Genomic DNA, 15,705 nt, shown 5'->3' on the forward strand with positions numbered 1-15,705 from the left:
GGTAAGCTACAATTACAGACCAAGGGAAACTAATGAATATTCGTTCATTATCTTCATGTAATAAAGTTTCTAACGTAGCACATTGAGTTCACGCGCTTGACAAAAAGTTTGCAAACTGTTGGCCAGTGTTTCAGCTGTTGCATGTGTAAGAAATTACAGACTGCCTCTAAGCAAATTTCACGCCACAAGGTAGGTTTTAGAAGAAGCTCATCCCCAAAAAGGCTTACTTATCATACAGTTCATCTCAGTCTCAGCAATATGTGGAGCATACTACCTGAATTGACTTTCAAATCTATTATAGCGTGGGAGCAGCAGTGGAACATCAAGAACCGTCTCTGAACAAGGGGTAAGTGTCCGTAATTATCATTCAGAAATGCATCTTTCTGGACAATAGCATCACCCAAACATTTGGGTGTTTGGGTGACCCAACCCAAACATTTGTGGTCACATCTGTAACGGCATCAATAATGTGAGACCGGAAAGTGATCACTTCGGATGTTATCCTTAATTTACATTTAGAGCGAGACTTCATTTACATTGCAAAACTGGTTTGAAAAAAAATGTCTGAGCTGATATTAATCGAGGTTCACTTTGACTCCGGTGAACCCGAAGTGCTTCATGTACTTTATCAACACTGCAATAAAGTTACTCTTCGTTGTGGTCTTCGACATCCTTGATTAAAGTCTGACTCGTGTCTTTATTATCTCTTAATATGTTTAACTATGAGGTGACTGCTATTTATTAGTCTATATGATTGTTTTTCGCATGACATTTTTTGTTGGTCACTGTTGCTCAGTTCATGATTGGCCGATAATATCTGGCCGATATCTGTGTGTTGCAGCAGGCGGCAGGATTCAGAACGACTAACACGTGCTATAGTTACATCATCGAGGTGCATCGCACCACCATGAAGCACATTATGTTTATTCATATGGAGCAAATGCGAGCGTTTGTGTGCAAAAGTCAGTTGAATGCTTGAATGTAAAGCATTTCTCTTTTTGTCAGATTCCATTCATGGGAACAGAGCAGTTATTTCTTACGCAAGGTTTGTTTTCACAAGACGGTAACGACTAGGGATCATCTATTCTTTGTCACTGATCCTCCAAGTAAAAGAAATTGTAACGGTTGTGTAGATTTATTAGAAAGGTATTTGATTGAGGAATGTACAGTGATTGTGGGCTTTTAAAAGTCATGTAGTGGGCAGTTAGTTCTAGACAAAAGTTGCCAGTCACTCTGAGTAGATTTGATGTAACCTTAAAGTCTGTTTTCCAAATAACATGGTGTTAGTTCTACCATGAGAAAGAGACAACACTGACAAAGTCATTATTACTCTGGCAGTTTGCTACAAAGACACAATCATTTCTTGAATATAGAAAAACACTGGATGTGTCTTGAAGTCTCATTTATATTTCTTAAAATATATGAAATGTACTTTAAATGCATGAAATAACTATAACTACTACTCATCGCTATCTCCACCCCTCCAACTCACTGTCCATCACACTTTGTAATGTAATGCATTAACTTATTTGAACGTATTTTCAATAACCAAAGAAAACATTATAACCTTATAATAGATTTCAACTGACAGATAATTTGACTTCTTTCTAGTAATAAATGCTTTAAATGAGCAAAATTTACCTGCCAATAGAACAAGACTATTTCAAGTTTGAAATTAGTGTTGTTTTTATTTTTTAAATGTCTAGAAATAGGTTTAATAAGCCACCTATCCATCCAGTGCCCGTGCCACTTATCCTACACAGGGTCGCAGGGAGCCTGGACACCCTGGATGGGGTGCACACACATTCACACACTAGGATTGATTTGGAAATGCCAATCAGCTTACAATGCCTGTCTTTGGACTGGGGAGGAAACCAGAGTACCCAGAGAAAACCCCTGAAGCACAGGGAGAATACCTAAGCTACACTCACACAGGGTGGAGGTGGGATTTGAACCCCCAATGCCAGAGTTGCGAGGCAAACGTGCAAACCACTAAGCCACCATGCCTTCCTGATCCTAAATTCTGTTTGTTTTCATGCTATAATAGGAAATATTAAATAATATTGACTATATTGAAGATATTTTCACTTGGTAAGATGTCTGAAATAAGCCTATTTTAAATCCTGTTTCACTGCTTTGCAGAGTAAAATAAATGTATGTATGGAGATAATTCTTGCATTTTGGCGTGACTGATTTTTCTTAGAATGGTTCTGCATGAACCGTGTAGCCCTGCTGTGTTACTGCTGTCCCCTTTCCCATTCTCTCTACTGTATACTATGCTCCATGAATACAAATGTGGGCCATGTCTATTGCCAGGGGCTATTCTGCATGCCCTCCCATGAAGTGCGAATGGTATATATGATTTTAGTCCACTTCAGCTACACAATGTAATTTGAAGCAGCTATCCAAATCCCAGAAATGTACTACTCCGATGTTGGTGCAAACATGCTGGATTGGAAAGTCATTTTTTCCCCCAGACTCTCCTAGTGACTGTCAGATTACGCCCAGTTAACAGTTCTCTACCTTAACATTTTAGACCATTAGCTTTTGCACAGCAAGATGCCTGACGAGTTCTATTTGAGGAAAATAGTACAATTCTGACGTTAGCATTATTCATCCGCTCTTACCTGTTGCGTAGTTGTAGGCAGGAGCCACTGGGAAATATGACTAAGAGGAAAAGAGGGAAAGGCTATTGTGGGATGTTGCCATGTGAAAATGGAACAACTGATGTTAAAATGCAGTAAATAAGTACATCTCTTGTGAACATTTGACTTTTATTTAATGAGAATATTGTTGAGATGAAGATGATGAGACTGCCATATATGCTTGTAGCAGGTTTTGATCCATAATTCTAAATCACTACTTGCAAATATGTCAAAACTATAAATATGTTTTAACTATAACTTTTAACAGTATAAGCCTGTGGTACTAGCATCAGAGGATGCAGTGTATACACTGTCCGAGGTAATTAAAGTCTAGTAATATACACTATATACAAATTTTCAGGTGAGAGACACAGTGGATAGAAAAAGATTTTTTGATGAAAAAAATTTAAACCAATGTGAGTTCTTTTCTTACCTTTAATGTGACATAACAACCAGCAAAATTCAACTGACACACAAATAGAATTGTTTTGGGATTCGGATATTTGTATTAGATGCATGTAGATATCAGTCAGTCAGGTAGCTTAGTTTCCAAAATAAAAATGAACATAAGTGGCTGGTATTTAATATAGCATGTTTTACAAACCCAAGGTCACTTTGAGTTACTCTTTGAGGTAGATCTTCATATTTGTAGGCCATTCCTTATTAAGTGTAGTTTTTCTTTTTCTTGACTGCTCAATAATAAACTCGCACTAAATCCATCAAATTCTGGTGAGTTTTGATTCAGTTACTGATGAAACATGAGCTGTTTCATTAATACCTGAACAGGAGGCTTTAGACGAACGATGTCAAAGCTCTGGCCAAGTCCGCCACTGAGAAGTGACACCTTTGCCAGCCTGCAGGTTTGGCAGTGTATCAAATGATTCCTGAGTGGACCTGCTATCTCACACACCACCAGACTGGCTTTTTCCTCCGGGTCTTTTGATGTTGTTCACCTTCCTGCTCTCCCTCAAGGAGCTCATTAGCTGTAGATGATGTTTATTAGTGAGAACTGGACTGGGCAGCAATAATATTGAAAGTTTCACACACCCTACAAGCTGCTTTGATCAGTTTCTCTTAATGGTGGGATATTCCCCAGCAATTAAATGCTATGAGAGACGGACAAATAAGATGTTATGAAATTTGACATTGAAGTCTTAATCTGTTAATTGGTATGAGAGAACCTCAGACACGACAAGAGGCAGAAAATATCAGACCAAGGTTTCTCAAACCTTTTGTCCAAACGACTCCAAATGTACATGATACATTTTCTCTGAGCCTAAGCCTCAACATTTTGGTTTCTCCTTGTTATTGACCATCATGCTTGTAAAATCCATATTCAGTAAATATTTCAGCATCTTTTCAAGATTCCTTTCTCGACGTTCGTTATACCACGGAGTCAAAGTCACTCATTGTGATTGAGGAACTAGTGGAGGTAGATGGACGGAGAAATTTGTCCATTTTTGGTGCTGAGCTCCTATGCTAGGAGGAACAGCATGTCAGAATAGTGAAGAAGACTATAATAGCATTTTACAGCTCATAATTTAAATGTGACTTGTTTGAATGTGGCTCCCAGTTCAAAATAGTAGCATACACAATCCAGCTTCATAGTTAGAGCTATATTCGTAATTATAATTTGTAAAACAAATGAATAAACAAAAGAGGATATTGTGAGTTTCTCGCAATACTCCAATTGTAAATCAAGCGACCCCACATAGGATCGTGACCCGTAGTTTGGGAACTTCTGTAACAGACCGTGTGGAGGGTACTGTGGCAACTGATTCCTAAATTAATTGGTTTTACAGTCATGACTGTAAAGACTGCCGTGTACTGAATAAGCTATTCATATGAAAAGATTATCATTTTAATTGTATTGCATTTTTAGAAGTAGTTCAATAGGCAACACTATGTTGTTGTTATTGTTATTATTATTATTATTATTATTATTATTATGTGCTTCCAGTGTCGATGGCTCAAATAACACTGGATATCACAAAAGATTCTTCGAATTTCTTTGTTGGGTGTGGGTAAATTGATCTATGTGTAAGATGCTAATTTATCTGGTATTGGCAAATGTAGAACATTACTTGCAGGAGATGACCACAAGTTTTCAAACTTTCATAAAGTGATGTCACACACGTCCAGCTGTTAAAATATGTAATCAGCCACAATTCCAATATCTCAACCTTTTTTGCGTTGACTTCCTACTATTTGTGTAATCCTCCATAAATGCATATGTATGAAGCAAACACACTTGTGTGTTGCCATGTACACTGCACATTTAGGCTTGTACACTAGTTTCATATACAGCACACATTATTCCTAATTTCTTGGACAAAACTAGGCACCTGAGCTTGTGACATGCACTTATGAAGTGGCTGCCTGTATACCTTTGCATATCTGGACTTTATTATATCATTATATTAGCTATTACAACACTGGACTATTCTATTACGGGGTTGGAGAGAATGGGGTTATTTATGGTAAGCTCACCTGTACCACACGGTGTGTGATTTATTAAATGTCTTGATTCGAGCGTAAAGTGATTAGAGATTTTTGAACTCTCCTGCTGCGTGTTGCAAGAGGATCCTGCAGTCTTAATTGTTAACCTTGAAAAAATATATTTGTGATGGTTTAACCTAGGTAAATAAGGTTATATGACTTTTATGAAATATGATATGGTTACATGTAAATTTGTTCCTGAATATTAACCGCATGCCGTGTTTACTTGTAGGTAACATTCAAAACAAAGTCTATTCCTTTTGTACTTATTTGAGCCATTGGCGTGACAGTGGACATGAGAATAGAAGTCCAACTTCCTAGTCAACCAGCAGCATCGGAGGGGAAAAAGCATACTTCTTAACCCCTGGAAAAATAGATGTAAGCTGTTTTATTAATATGGTCTACGGAGAAGTCCATTCATTTTACCTCTTTGCAAGTTGGAGTGATTTAACCTCAAACCGAACTTATTTTGTGGACAATCCACAACAGTAAACATAACTATAAATGATAAACTATAAAAAGTATATGTCATCATTTAATTTAAAGGAAAGAAAGAAAATTGTAATCATTAGCTAATTGTTGTGGTATACAAGGAAGAAAACAATTTTGTTGGAAAATAATTTTTCACATTTGGCACCTGACTACTCTGTCATGAGTTATTTTCCTATAACCGTATGCTCCATTGTGGTTTACTACGTACTTAAGGTTTGGCACAATGGGGGAAAGCGATAAAGCATTTCATCCTTTATTACTATACAGTATGTTGTACTTATTTGCCTTCCCAGTACGTTAATATGAAAATAAACAATTAGACAGGATTATCGCATGATTGCAGCGTGACACGTATTACAGTGTCAACATCATTTGTGATCACCTGTGCTTTTCTCAGAACTCTCTGGGAAACAGTTCCTGAAAAGCACACAGTGGCCAACTTCATACTACAGTAACATTTTTGGCATTTTAACTTAATACATTGTAAGAGCATCGAAGAAGAAGAAGACGTGCATATGCATGTTTATATGTGTGCCTACCTGTATATAGTATTATTTAAACAGACTGAACCCATCATATGAACCCGCACTCTGTGTTTCACTCACCACAGTGTCCAGGCCAGCCAGGAGGATTCAGTGAGGTGATAAGGTCGTGTGCAGAATGCACGCTCTGAAGTGTTTTTCCTTTGGTCTGTGGAAAGATAATAGCAGAATGTATTTATGAAGCAGTCCACTTAGCACAATGGCACTGCTAATAGAGCTGCATGCAGAATTGTGCATGGAAATCTGTTGAGATCTCAAAAGTTACTGAATTCAATAAAATAAGGGCTTTAAAATTTTGCTACACTATGGTATATGGCCAGATGTTTGTAGACACCTGACCATCACACCCATATGTCTGCCTTCCCAAACGGTTGCCAGACACTTGGAAGCACACAATTGAAGAGGACCAAACCTGTTCCAGCATGACAACGCCCCTGTGCACAAAGCAAGCTCCATGAGGACATTGTTTGCCAGGGTGAGTGTGGAAGAACTGGACTGCTAATCTCAACCCCATTGAACACCTTTGGGATGAACTGGAATGCTGACTGCACCTTAGGTCTTCCTGGGGTGAGGTCTGCCTGACTGCACTAATGAGCACAAATCCTGACAGCTGTACTCCAAAGACTAGTTGAAAGTCTTCCCAGAAGAATGGAGGTTGTTATAACAGCAAAAGGGAACTAAATTTGGATGGATGTTCAATGAGCACACACAGGTGTTATGGTCAGGTGTCCACAAACTTTTGGCCATGTAGTGTACAATTTAATGCATAATTGAGTCCTGATATACACTTACCAAACAAAAATCAATACCTGATTTCAAATTTTTTGATTACACTTGTTTTGATTACACCCTATTATATGACTATTGTTTGCTCGATCATGTCTAGTAATATTCTGTTCTGAATATTCATTCAGTATGGTATGATCTGTATACTGATAAGACATTATGATTCCTTTTAGTATTAAAATTTAACTTGTGTGGATTTTATCCTGGTTTAATGTATTAGGTTTCCATCCTTATAAATAATTCATTCATAAATTTGCTGCACCAGCAGCACTGAAAAGCTCGTCTCTGCACCTTTAACTCCACCAGAGACGCTACTGAACCTTTCAACCTCGCGAGCTATTAAGAATAGAGCTGTAGAGTATTTTGTCCCACATTGTATGCTCAAGTGCCACTTTGCATGCATATCAAGACCCTAATTATTGGCTAAGGAGACTTGGATTAGAATGGGGGAGGAAGAGAGAGAGAGAGAGAGAGAGAGAGAGAGAGGGGGTAATAAAAGAAAGGAATATGAAAGAAGAGATGCATGAGGAAAATGCCAGGGGAAGGTAAGAGAGATTGGGTGGAGCAGAACTTGAAGTGTGAGAAAGCCTAATGAAAAAAGGAAATGCATTTCCCAAGTGCAAAGACGCCTCTTTGAGAACTTAATGAATAGTTTTCAATCACGTGACTGGCGCGAAGACCTGGAGGGCAAAACATCGTTCCAAAATGGCAGCTAACACTGGACACTCCATATGGAACCTTAGTACAGGCCGTCAATTATCCATCTGTTTCATGACACGAATATTTCAATCACCTCTCAAAAGAAGAAAAACAAAGATATTTGAACAAACTGCAAGTTTTGGGCACTTGCGATCCATATACAGCACCTGCCGCAGTATTTCAATCACTGAAAACAGCACAGTCCCTGCCAGAGCTCCACTTTGGCGATGTTTGCATATATCTTGTGAAGAATCCATCCTCTTACACTGCCACCAGGATGAAAGCGTACTTCGTTGTCAGAGCAAAGGTGAGCGCTATTTAGCTAATGTTAGTTTCAGGTTCACCGTAGTCCACGTTCTAGGGCAGTAATATTTCGGTTAGGTTAACACAATATCTAATGACCTTGGAAAAAAAAAAGTTTTGATTTGATTTATGTCAGGTAAACCATTCCTACAGTTTCAAAGTGTTAGTGCATCCGACTGAACAAAAACTGTCTGGCATTTTGGCTGACAAATCTGGTCAAAATAACTCCCGGGTAGCGGAAGAAAGCCCTCCAGAATGGTGTTCCCATATGAATGTGATGTCACGTGAAAACTATGAATAAGATCAGATAAGATAATACTTTATTAATCCCCAGATGGAGAAATTAGGGATAGATCAAGTTTCATTCATATGCCACTACAAAATGACATTCTTCCATATTTTAGATTATGCACTTAGTTAGATTACACATACTTGAATTTGTGGGGTGCACGGTGGCTTAGTGGTTAGCACATTCGCCTCACACCTCCAGGGTCGGGGTTCGATTCCCACTGTGGCCCTGTGTGTGTGCGGAGTTTGTGTTCTCCCCGTGCTGCAGGAGTTTCCTGCGGGTACTCCGCCTTCCTCCGCCAGCCCAAAGACATGCCCAAAGACACACAGTAGTGTCCGGTCTAAAGTGTCCGTAGTGTGTGAATGTGTATGTGATTGTGCCCTGCGATGGATTGGCACCCTGTCCAGGGTGTACCCCACACCGGGTGTGCCCGATGCTCCCTGGGAGCTCCAGGTTTCCCTGTGACCCTGAAGAAAGGATAAGTGGTATAGAAGATGGATGGATACTTGAATTTTGAATGTGCTGAGGGTTTTTTTTTCTAAAACCTAGACCTCTAACTTCTTTTCTAACTTTTGTGTGTTCATTTTTTAATCTGCTTTATATTTATATTTATACAGCACATCTCTGAATTCGACATGTCCTCTGTCTCCCTCATAGCTGGTGTAGGCATCAACTACTCACTGTGCTGCTGCTTCTCCATGATAACCTAGTAATGAAGAGTCAGTTGTATCAAACACTATCAACGATAACCAGATTCCCCTCCTTTCCTCTACTCAGCATCACTCCTTAATTTACATGCCTGTTGTGAGTAGCTCAGTACTCAACTGTCTGTTGACGACCTTGTGGCGATTGTGTGATTTCTCTTTGTTGGTTTTACCTGGCTTTTCCTTTTATCTACTTCCAAAGCTTGTCTCACTTTAAATGAAAACATGACCATGAGTGCTGGAGAGATGTACTTTCTATGGAAGGGTTCAGAAGTGGCCTGTTTTCTCACTCTGCATTACAAAGGCCTTTGGTTAATAAACTTGGAGAAGTTTCGAGGTGCATATCTATGGAATGAGAAATTTATTTGTATTTACAGTTAAATTGTAATTGTATTTCAAGGCTTCAATTTGTGTACAAGGTTTCAAACAAAATGCACTAATAATCAGGCGTAGACATTCAAATTCAGTTTTTGCTGGCACAATCCATTACAAATTCAAAAACCTAGTTCAAAACACTACATCCGGGGTCTTCTTTCCAGAAATGCAAACAAGAACAGATTTGATCACCACCATTTCAGCCATTGAGCAGTGGTTTGATTCAATGATGTAGTGTTTTGAAACTTTGAATTTAAAGAACTGAATTTAAAGAACCCCCATTTTTAATTTTTTTTTATTTTCCACACCTCTTTATACCAACCCATCGCAGGACACAATCGCACACACACATTACAGACAATTTAGAAAAGCCAATCAGCCTACGATGCATGAGGAAGGAAACCGGAGTACCCGGAGGAACAGGGAGAGCACGCAGGCTCCTCACACACAAATTCAAGCCATCAGTTTCAGTTTGACGTAATCAAACTAGAAAATTCACAAGCATAAAATACAGATTTGTGAATATAAAATTTAGATTGTAATGTTGACATTTTAATTCACATTTCTCATTCCTTTATCCTGTACTATAGCTGGGTGTAAACACATTGTAAGGTTTTATATGACATATGTTAAACACTCTATTTGTGAAGGGATAATATATCCATGAGAGGTCCGATTTTCGATATGAAAGTGTAAGGGGAGGAGAAACAATGATGCTTCTCTTTAATCTACTCCCGTTCCCATCCCATGATTTTAATTAGATCCTGGTGTAAGTGTGAAAGTGAGGCCAGACCTTTGTTTGTTCCCATGATGATTAGGACATTTGGTGTAGCAGCTCAGTTTCACAGTGTGGAAGAGAGGAACCTAAGGTGTTTGGCTTTAGATCACACCAAATGTAAACCCACTTGTCCAACAGACAGCTTACAAAAGACTTCAGGCTATTGATCTCAGCTCAGGAAAATCCATGCTGTAAAAAGGAATAGTAATAATAATAATGGCACTTGAACGATACATTTACTTTTGTCATCTCCAGCTAGAAACGAATGCTTTTCTAGTAAGACGCGTTTAAGGAAAAAATGACGGTATTTGACAGAAACTTTAAGTGTATATTGAACCACTGTTTTTTTTGTTGTTGTTTCAGGATATTGCAGGAGGGGAGGAATTAGCTAACTCTGAGCTTCCAGATCAGCAGCCTGGTGTACGTCACAGCTTTGTACAGGAGCACTTCCAGGCCCAGTACAAGTGAGTGCCTGTAACCACAACTATACTGCACTACAGCTACACTAACGTGTGCAGCTCAACAGGGTGTTTCACTTCATACAAGCTGCACATACAGTAGGGTTGAAATGTCTGCCTTCTTTAGAAACAGCTTCCTCAGATGATACATTATATTCCAGCAGAGTGTATTTAAATTTTAGAGTATATTTTTCATTCAGCTGGTCATGTGTTGTTGGGAACTGATATTGACACTGTATAGTATCCTATGCATCATGTTATCATTACTCCTGATTTTAGTGCTACAGGGTGTCCCAGAAGTCTCCATACATCAGGGACTATGCTTGTCAGCACCATGTCGGTTGTACCTTCGTCAGTGGATGTTCATGGACGTCCACTTCTCACTTGGTCCACAACAGGCTTTTTGAATTTGCTAATTAATAAGTTTGGCAACAGTGTGATATGCTTGCCATGTTTCCTGTAAAAGGCCATCACAACCTTGCGAGAGCTTCCCGATCCAGCCATGAGAATGATTTCAATATGTTCTTCTTTTGTCAAAGGCATTCTTAAAGGCTGTCTCAAAAATATATACATATATATAATATAAACTGAGTATGAAAAAATTTTGGAAGAAGAAGAATTTTTACTGAAAAGTGTTCATTTCCCCTATGTGTGGTAGTGTTGCGCGATCTTCTCTGTAGTCAGATCGTCCTATCATCAGCCTGTGAGCTCACATGATATTATCGTGCGCGAGGACAGGGTAGGACTGGGTAGGAGTTATTATTTGCTAATTTATTAACTCATTTTCTACTCATTTATTGACTTCTTTATTTACTCTTTATCTACTTATTCAGTTATTTACTTACTTATATTATCATTGGAAATGACACGTGGAAAATGAGAATCGTTGTGTGTCATTTTGTGAGCAAAGGGAGTTTGTGGTAACGAAAAATGTCATGTCGCCTATTTGGCAATATTTCGGTTTTAAACCAGACGCCAAAGGCATCCCAAGTTCCCAAGTAATATTTCCCAAGTTCGGGGAGGGAATGGGGAAGGTGGAGGCAGGCTTGAAACAAGTTAAAAGGCTCTTTATTCTTTTACTTTCACTTTTCGGTGGTTCGACTTTATACAATACATACACACACACACACACACGGCTCGTTGCTGGTCTGCTTTCTCTCTTTCTCCCATTTCTCCAGGGCTCTCTCTCCTGAAAGCACAGCAAGACACAAATAAATCACTTTCCCTAATTACACACAGGTAAGAATAGTCACGCGTCACCTGTCGGTCCCCCCACCCTCCTTTCACAGCCGCCGCTCCACCATGCCCCTGCTGCCACAAATACTGTACATTAATGGGAAAACGCGCCAAGTATCATCTTCACATATCGTCAAAGGCATCAGCTATCCACCGTATCTCTGATTGTCACCGAACCCCGATATCGTCTATTGGCACAAGCCTAATGTGTGGAGACTTTTCGGACAACCTGTATTATAAGTTTAATGGGTGTCACGGTGGTAAAGAATGCAGTATTAGTACAACGTAGCTCCAGGGTATAATTCTGAGCTCGGAAAAATGTATGAATTTTCTTTAACTTGTGAAATAAGAACTGTCCTATATAGTGGATTTATTTGTAATCTCTGTGGAACACTGACAAGAGTGTAAAACATCCAAGAAAATCTTAGCCCAAAGTGGAGTTTTAACAATGCTCTTGTTTGTTTTTTTGTTTTTTGAAAGTCATCTTGTTTAGAGCACTACAGTGGTATGACTTTCCGACACAGGCTGGGCAACAGCGAGCAATATTTGAGAGCATTCCATAACGTTAAGGTTCATAAGCTCACGGTTTGGGATTTGAGTCCTCTCTGGACATATGAAGAGAGAGATTTGTCTTTTTATCTGGTTAAAATTGGAGTGTCTTTGAGGTAGGATGTTAACCCTGCATTCCAACAGCATGCTCCACTCTCGCTTTAAGGCAAGAACATCCAGGAGGTACTCATCATATACCCTCCCACACAGTGTAGTTCAGCCTTAAACTCACTCACTCACTCACTCACTCTCTCACACACACACACACACACACACACACACAACACAATCAATGATGTTTTCAACCCCCAGGGAAAATTAATGCCCCGTGGCCAGGATTTTTAAAGCTTGATATCAGCTTTTTCATTTTGGTGAGCTGTGAGGTTGGGATTTGTTATATAGTGGTAATGTGCTACCTCATTATAATGATAGGGATTTAGGATTTCAGCAGGATTAGCCTGTTTGGACACAAAATATAGTGTTCAGGTGCTTTAATTTTCTAATAGTTATCCACATAGTATATGCATAATGTCTGTCACAATGATCTTCAGTTTGTGTTTGAGACAGACAGCTCACAATAATCTACCTCAGTTATACACAGAGCCCTCCAGACAGCTTGTAAACGCAGACCAGCACACAGATGGATCATAATAGGGAGAAACCTGTTCCCTTCAACAAGGCCTTGTGTTTTAGCTAGCATGCTAGCAGAACCTGGCTAGCTTGCTACTACTGCCTTTGTGCTGTGACATGACATGAGTGATTTGGTCAGCAATTCACAAACTGTTTCCAGTCACAATGAAGCACAAAACAGCCGACATTAGTAAGCTAACGCATTAAGTAAAATGCAAATTGTAGTTAAAAGAGAGTGGTTTTATACTTTAAGCTTGTAAGTTTTTATTCCCATAACTCTTCTGTAATACTTGGGAGATCTTGATAACGGCAGCAGATAGAACTATATTTTCAGGTTGGGGGCACGTCACTTAACCACATGCTAACAAATGTTTATGACTAGATCAGTGCTAGCACTCTGACACTAATGGTAATAGTAGTAATGGTGGTATGTAATGTCTGGGAGCTCTAAGAAAAGGTGGGCAACTCACAGACCTCCATTATTTAAATTAGAGTGAGTATACAATGTCCTTTTTAAATGTGGTTTTTGTTTTTTATTTTCTTAATAATCTGCCGGTGCTTGATTATGCCTGAAAGCAAGCTCCTGCTGGACTGAACCTGCTTCACTGTTGGCTAATGTGAGTGAATAGCAAAGAACGAGAGAAACACACACTGACTGAGACACATCACGGCATGACCAATATTATCAGTGACTAAGTGTGGGATTTAATGATTTAGAGATTAATTAAACAATTTGAGTTTAATGAGACATGTAAGAGTATTTTTTTTTCCTGGACTGCCATCATTTTTGTGATCAATACCCATCAGTCTCTGTTTCTGTGGAGTTGTTTTCTGTCGGTCTTAGAGGAGCTACCGCACAGATATAGACCAGTGTTTCTGACAGATCTGAAATGTACGAGTCAGGAGGGCAGACGCTGGTTTATACACATTTTTATAGATATTTTGAGTAGGATGGATATTGTGTAAGTATTACAAATAACCCTCATGCTGCCTCAAGAGAGTCAAACACACATCAAACATGCTCACTAGAGCTGGCTCTGGCTCTGCATTCTTACACTTTGTGCTCTGAGAAACAAATGTCGATAAGATTGACTTAATGCCGTTTGGTCACAGTTGCACTGTGTGATTAGCGACAAAAGGACATTATGGCTCTATAGATATGCAGCTGTAGATATGCAAGTCGGCTGTCTGCGTTCACAAATGACACATGACTTACTTGCACAGCTGAAGAAGAGCCGTGGAATTCTGAGCACAGACTCACTGAGGTGGTTTTAAAGCATGATTATTTGAGTTCACCACAGTTGTAAAGAGTGATTATTTGAGTTACTGTAGCCTTCCTATAATCCCAGGTGTTTCTAAAATACTCCGACCAGCCCATCTGTTACCAACAGCCATGCCATTGTCAAAGGGGGTCAATGGGATCACATTTCCCCCACATTTTTTCTGATGTTCGATGTGAACATTAACTGAAGCTCTTGACTTGCATCTGCATGATTTTATGCACTGAACTACTGCTACGTTATTGGCTGATATATATATATGTGTGTGTGTGTGTGTGTGTGTGTGTGTATATATATATATATATATATATATATATATATATATATATATATATATATATATATATATATATAATATAAATTTTTATATAAGAAAATAAATTTGGCACTCGCTGAATTATCTGGGCAGGGCGCCCAAGTATCATCACTGTGGTCCATCCCTCCACAGCACTGTTACTGGAAAGCCTGATTTTATAGTTCTGAAGAAGTTTTGATGGCTTATGACATGCATATTGGATTTTTCACGGGATTGCAAATGCCTTTTTTGGGGACTGTGCCAACTCATTGCCAACTCAAATGCTATGAAAATGATTTAACCTAAGAAGCTGTGTTTTTTTTTTTTTCTTTTCTTTTCAGTGCCAACTTTGGAAACAGCTTCAGTTCATGGTTGCTAAATAAACTTTATGCTTATGTTTTAGTAGCAGTAAACTATCATGATACATCGTGTAACCAATTACTGACTCATATCCACTGTTAACAGCTGTTAAAGACAACGTCCTATAAACATCTCACCAGACATCCTTTATGTTTTTCCACTCACTTTCTTCTCAAAATGAAAGTGGCAGATAAGTGGTTTAGTTTTCAGCCAGTGACGTCTATCCAACCTGAAACAGTGTAACTTTTCTACGTCAGCACACCACCTGAGCGTGTCCAATCCAGACTGCAGAGATTGTCACTCACAAACACGCGCGCACACACACACACACACACACACACACACACAAAACTTCAAGTTACACAAACAGCCACAACTTTGATTTATTTGGGGATTTGTAATGGCTTTATCCTTGCAAATTTTTCTTGATCCGGATAGGTCCAGATACTTTCTCTAAGTTATCCAGCTAGGATATGCAGCTACCATCTAGTACATTAATGTCTGTGGTCCTGTGCTCATTAATACTTTACAAAATGTAAAACAATAAAAATAAAATGTTAAAAATCATAAAGTCCTTCTACACTAAAAAGAAATTAGCCTGCAAACATGTGTGTGTGTGTTATCATCCGATAATCATCTGCTCTGGGTTCCATAATGTTCACTGTAGTATATACGTAAAGGTTTACTGCATGCAAAATGAAAGTGTTAAAATTCATTTAAAAAAAAAAACAGTCTTTTATTTATATATATATATATATATATATATATATATATATATATATATA

General features: G+C 38.7%; 1 protein-coding gene across 1 annotated transcript in view; it reads left to right on the forward strand.

Annotated features, from left to right (window-relative positions):
• The window catches only part of usp43b (ubiquitin specific peptidase 43b), a 102,974-nt gene that overhangs the window by 35,178 nt on the left and 52,091 nt on the right, over window positions 1-15,705 (forward strand). The window contains exon 3 of the mRNA XM_053610551.1: window positions 10,476-10,576. Within this exon, the coding sequence (XP_053466526.1) occupies window positions 10,476-10,576 (101 nt within the window). The remainder of the gene's footprint in view (window positions 1-10,475; window positions 10,577-15,705) is intronic.

Source organism: Ictalurus furcatus, chromosome 2 (assembly GCF_023375685.1).
Source record: "Ictalurus furcatus strain D&B chromosome 2, Billie_1.0, whole genome shotgun sequence".
Classification (NCBI taxonomy): Eukaryota; Metazoa; Chordata; class Actinopteri; order Siluriformes; family Ictaluridae; genus Ictalurus; species Ictalurus furcatus.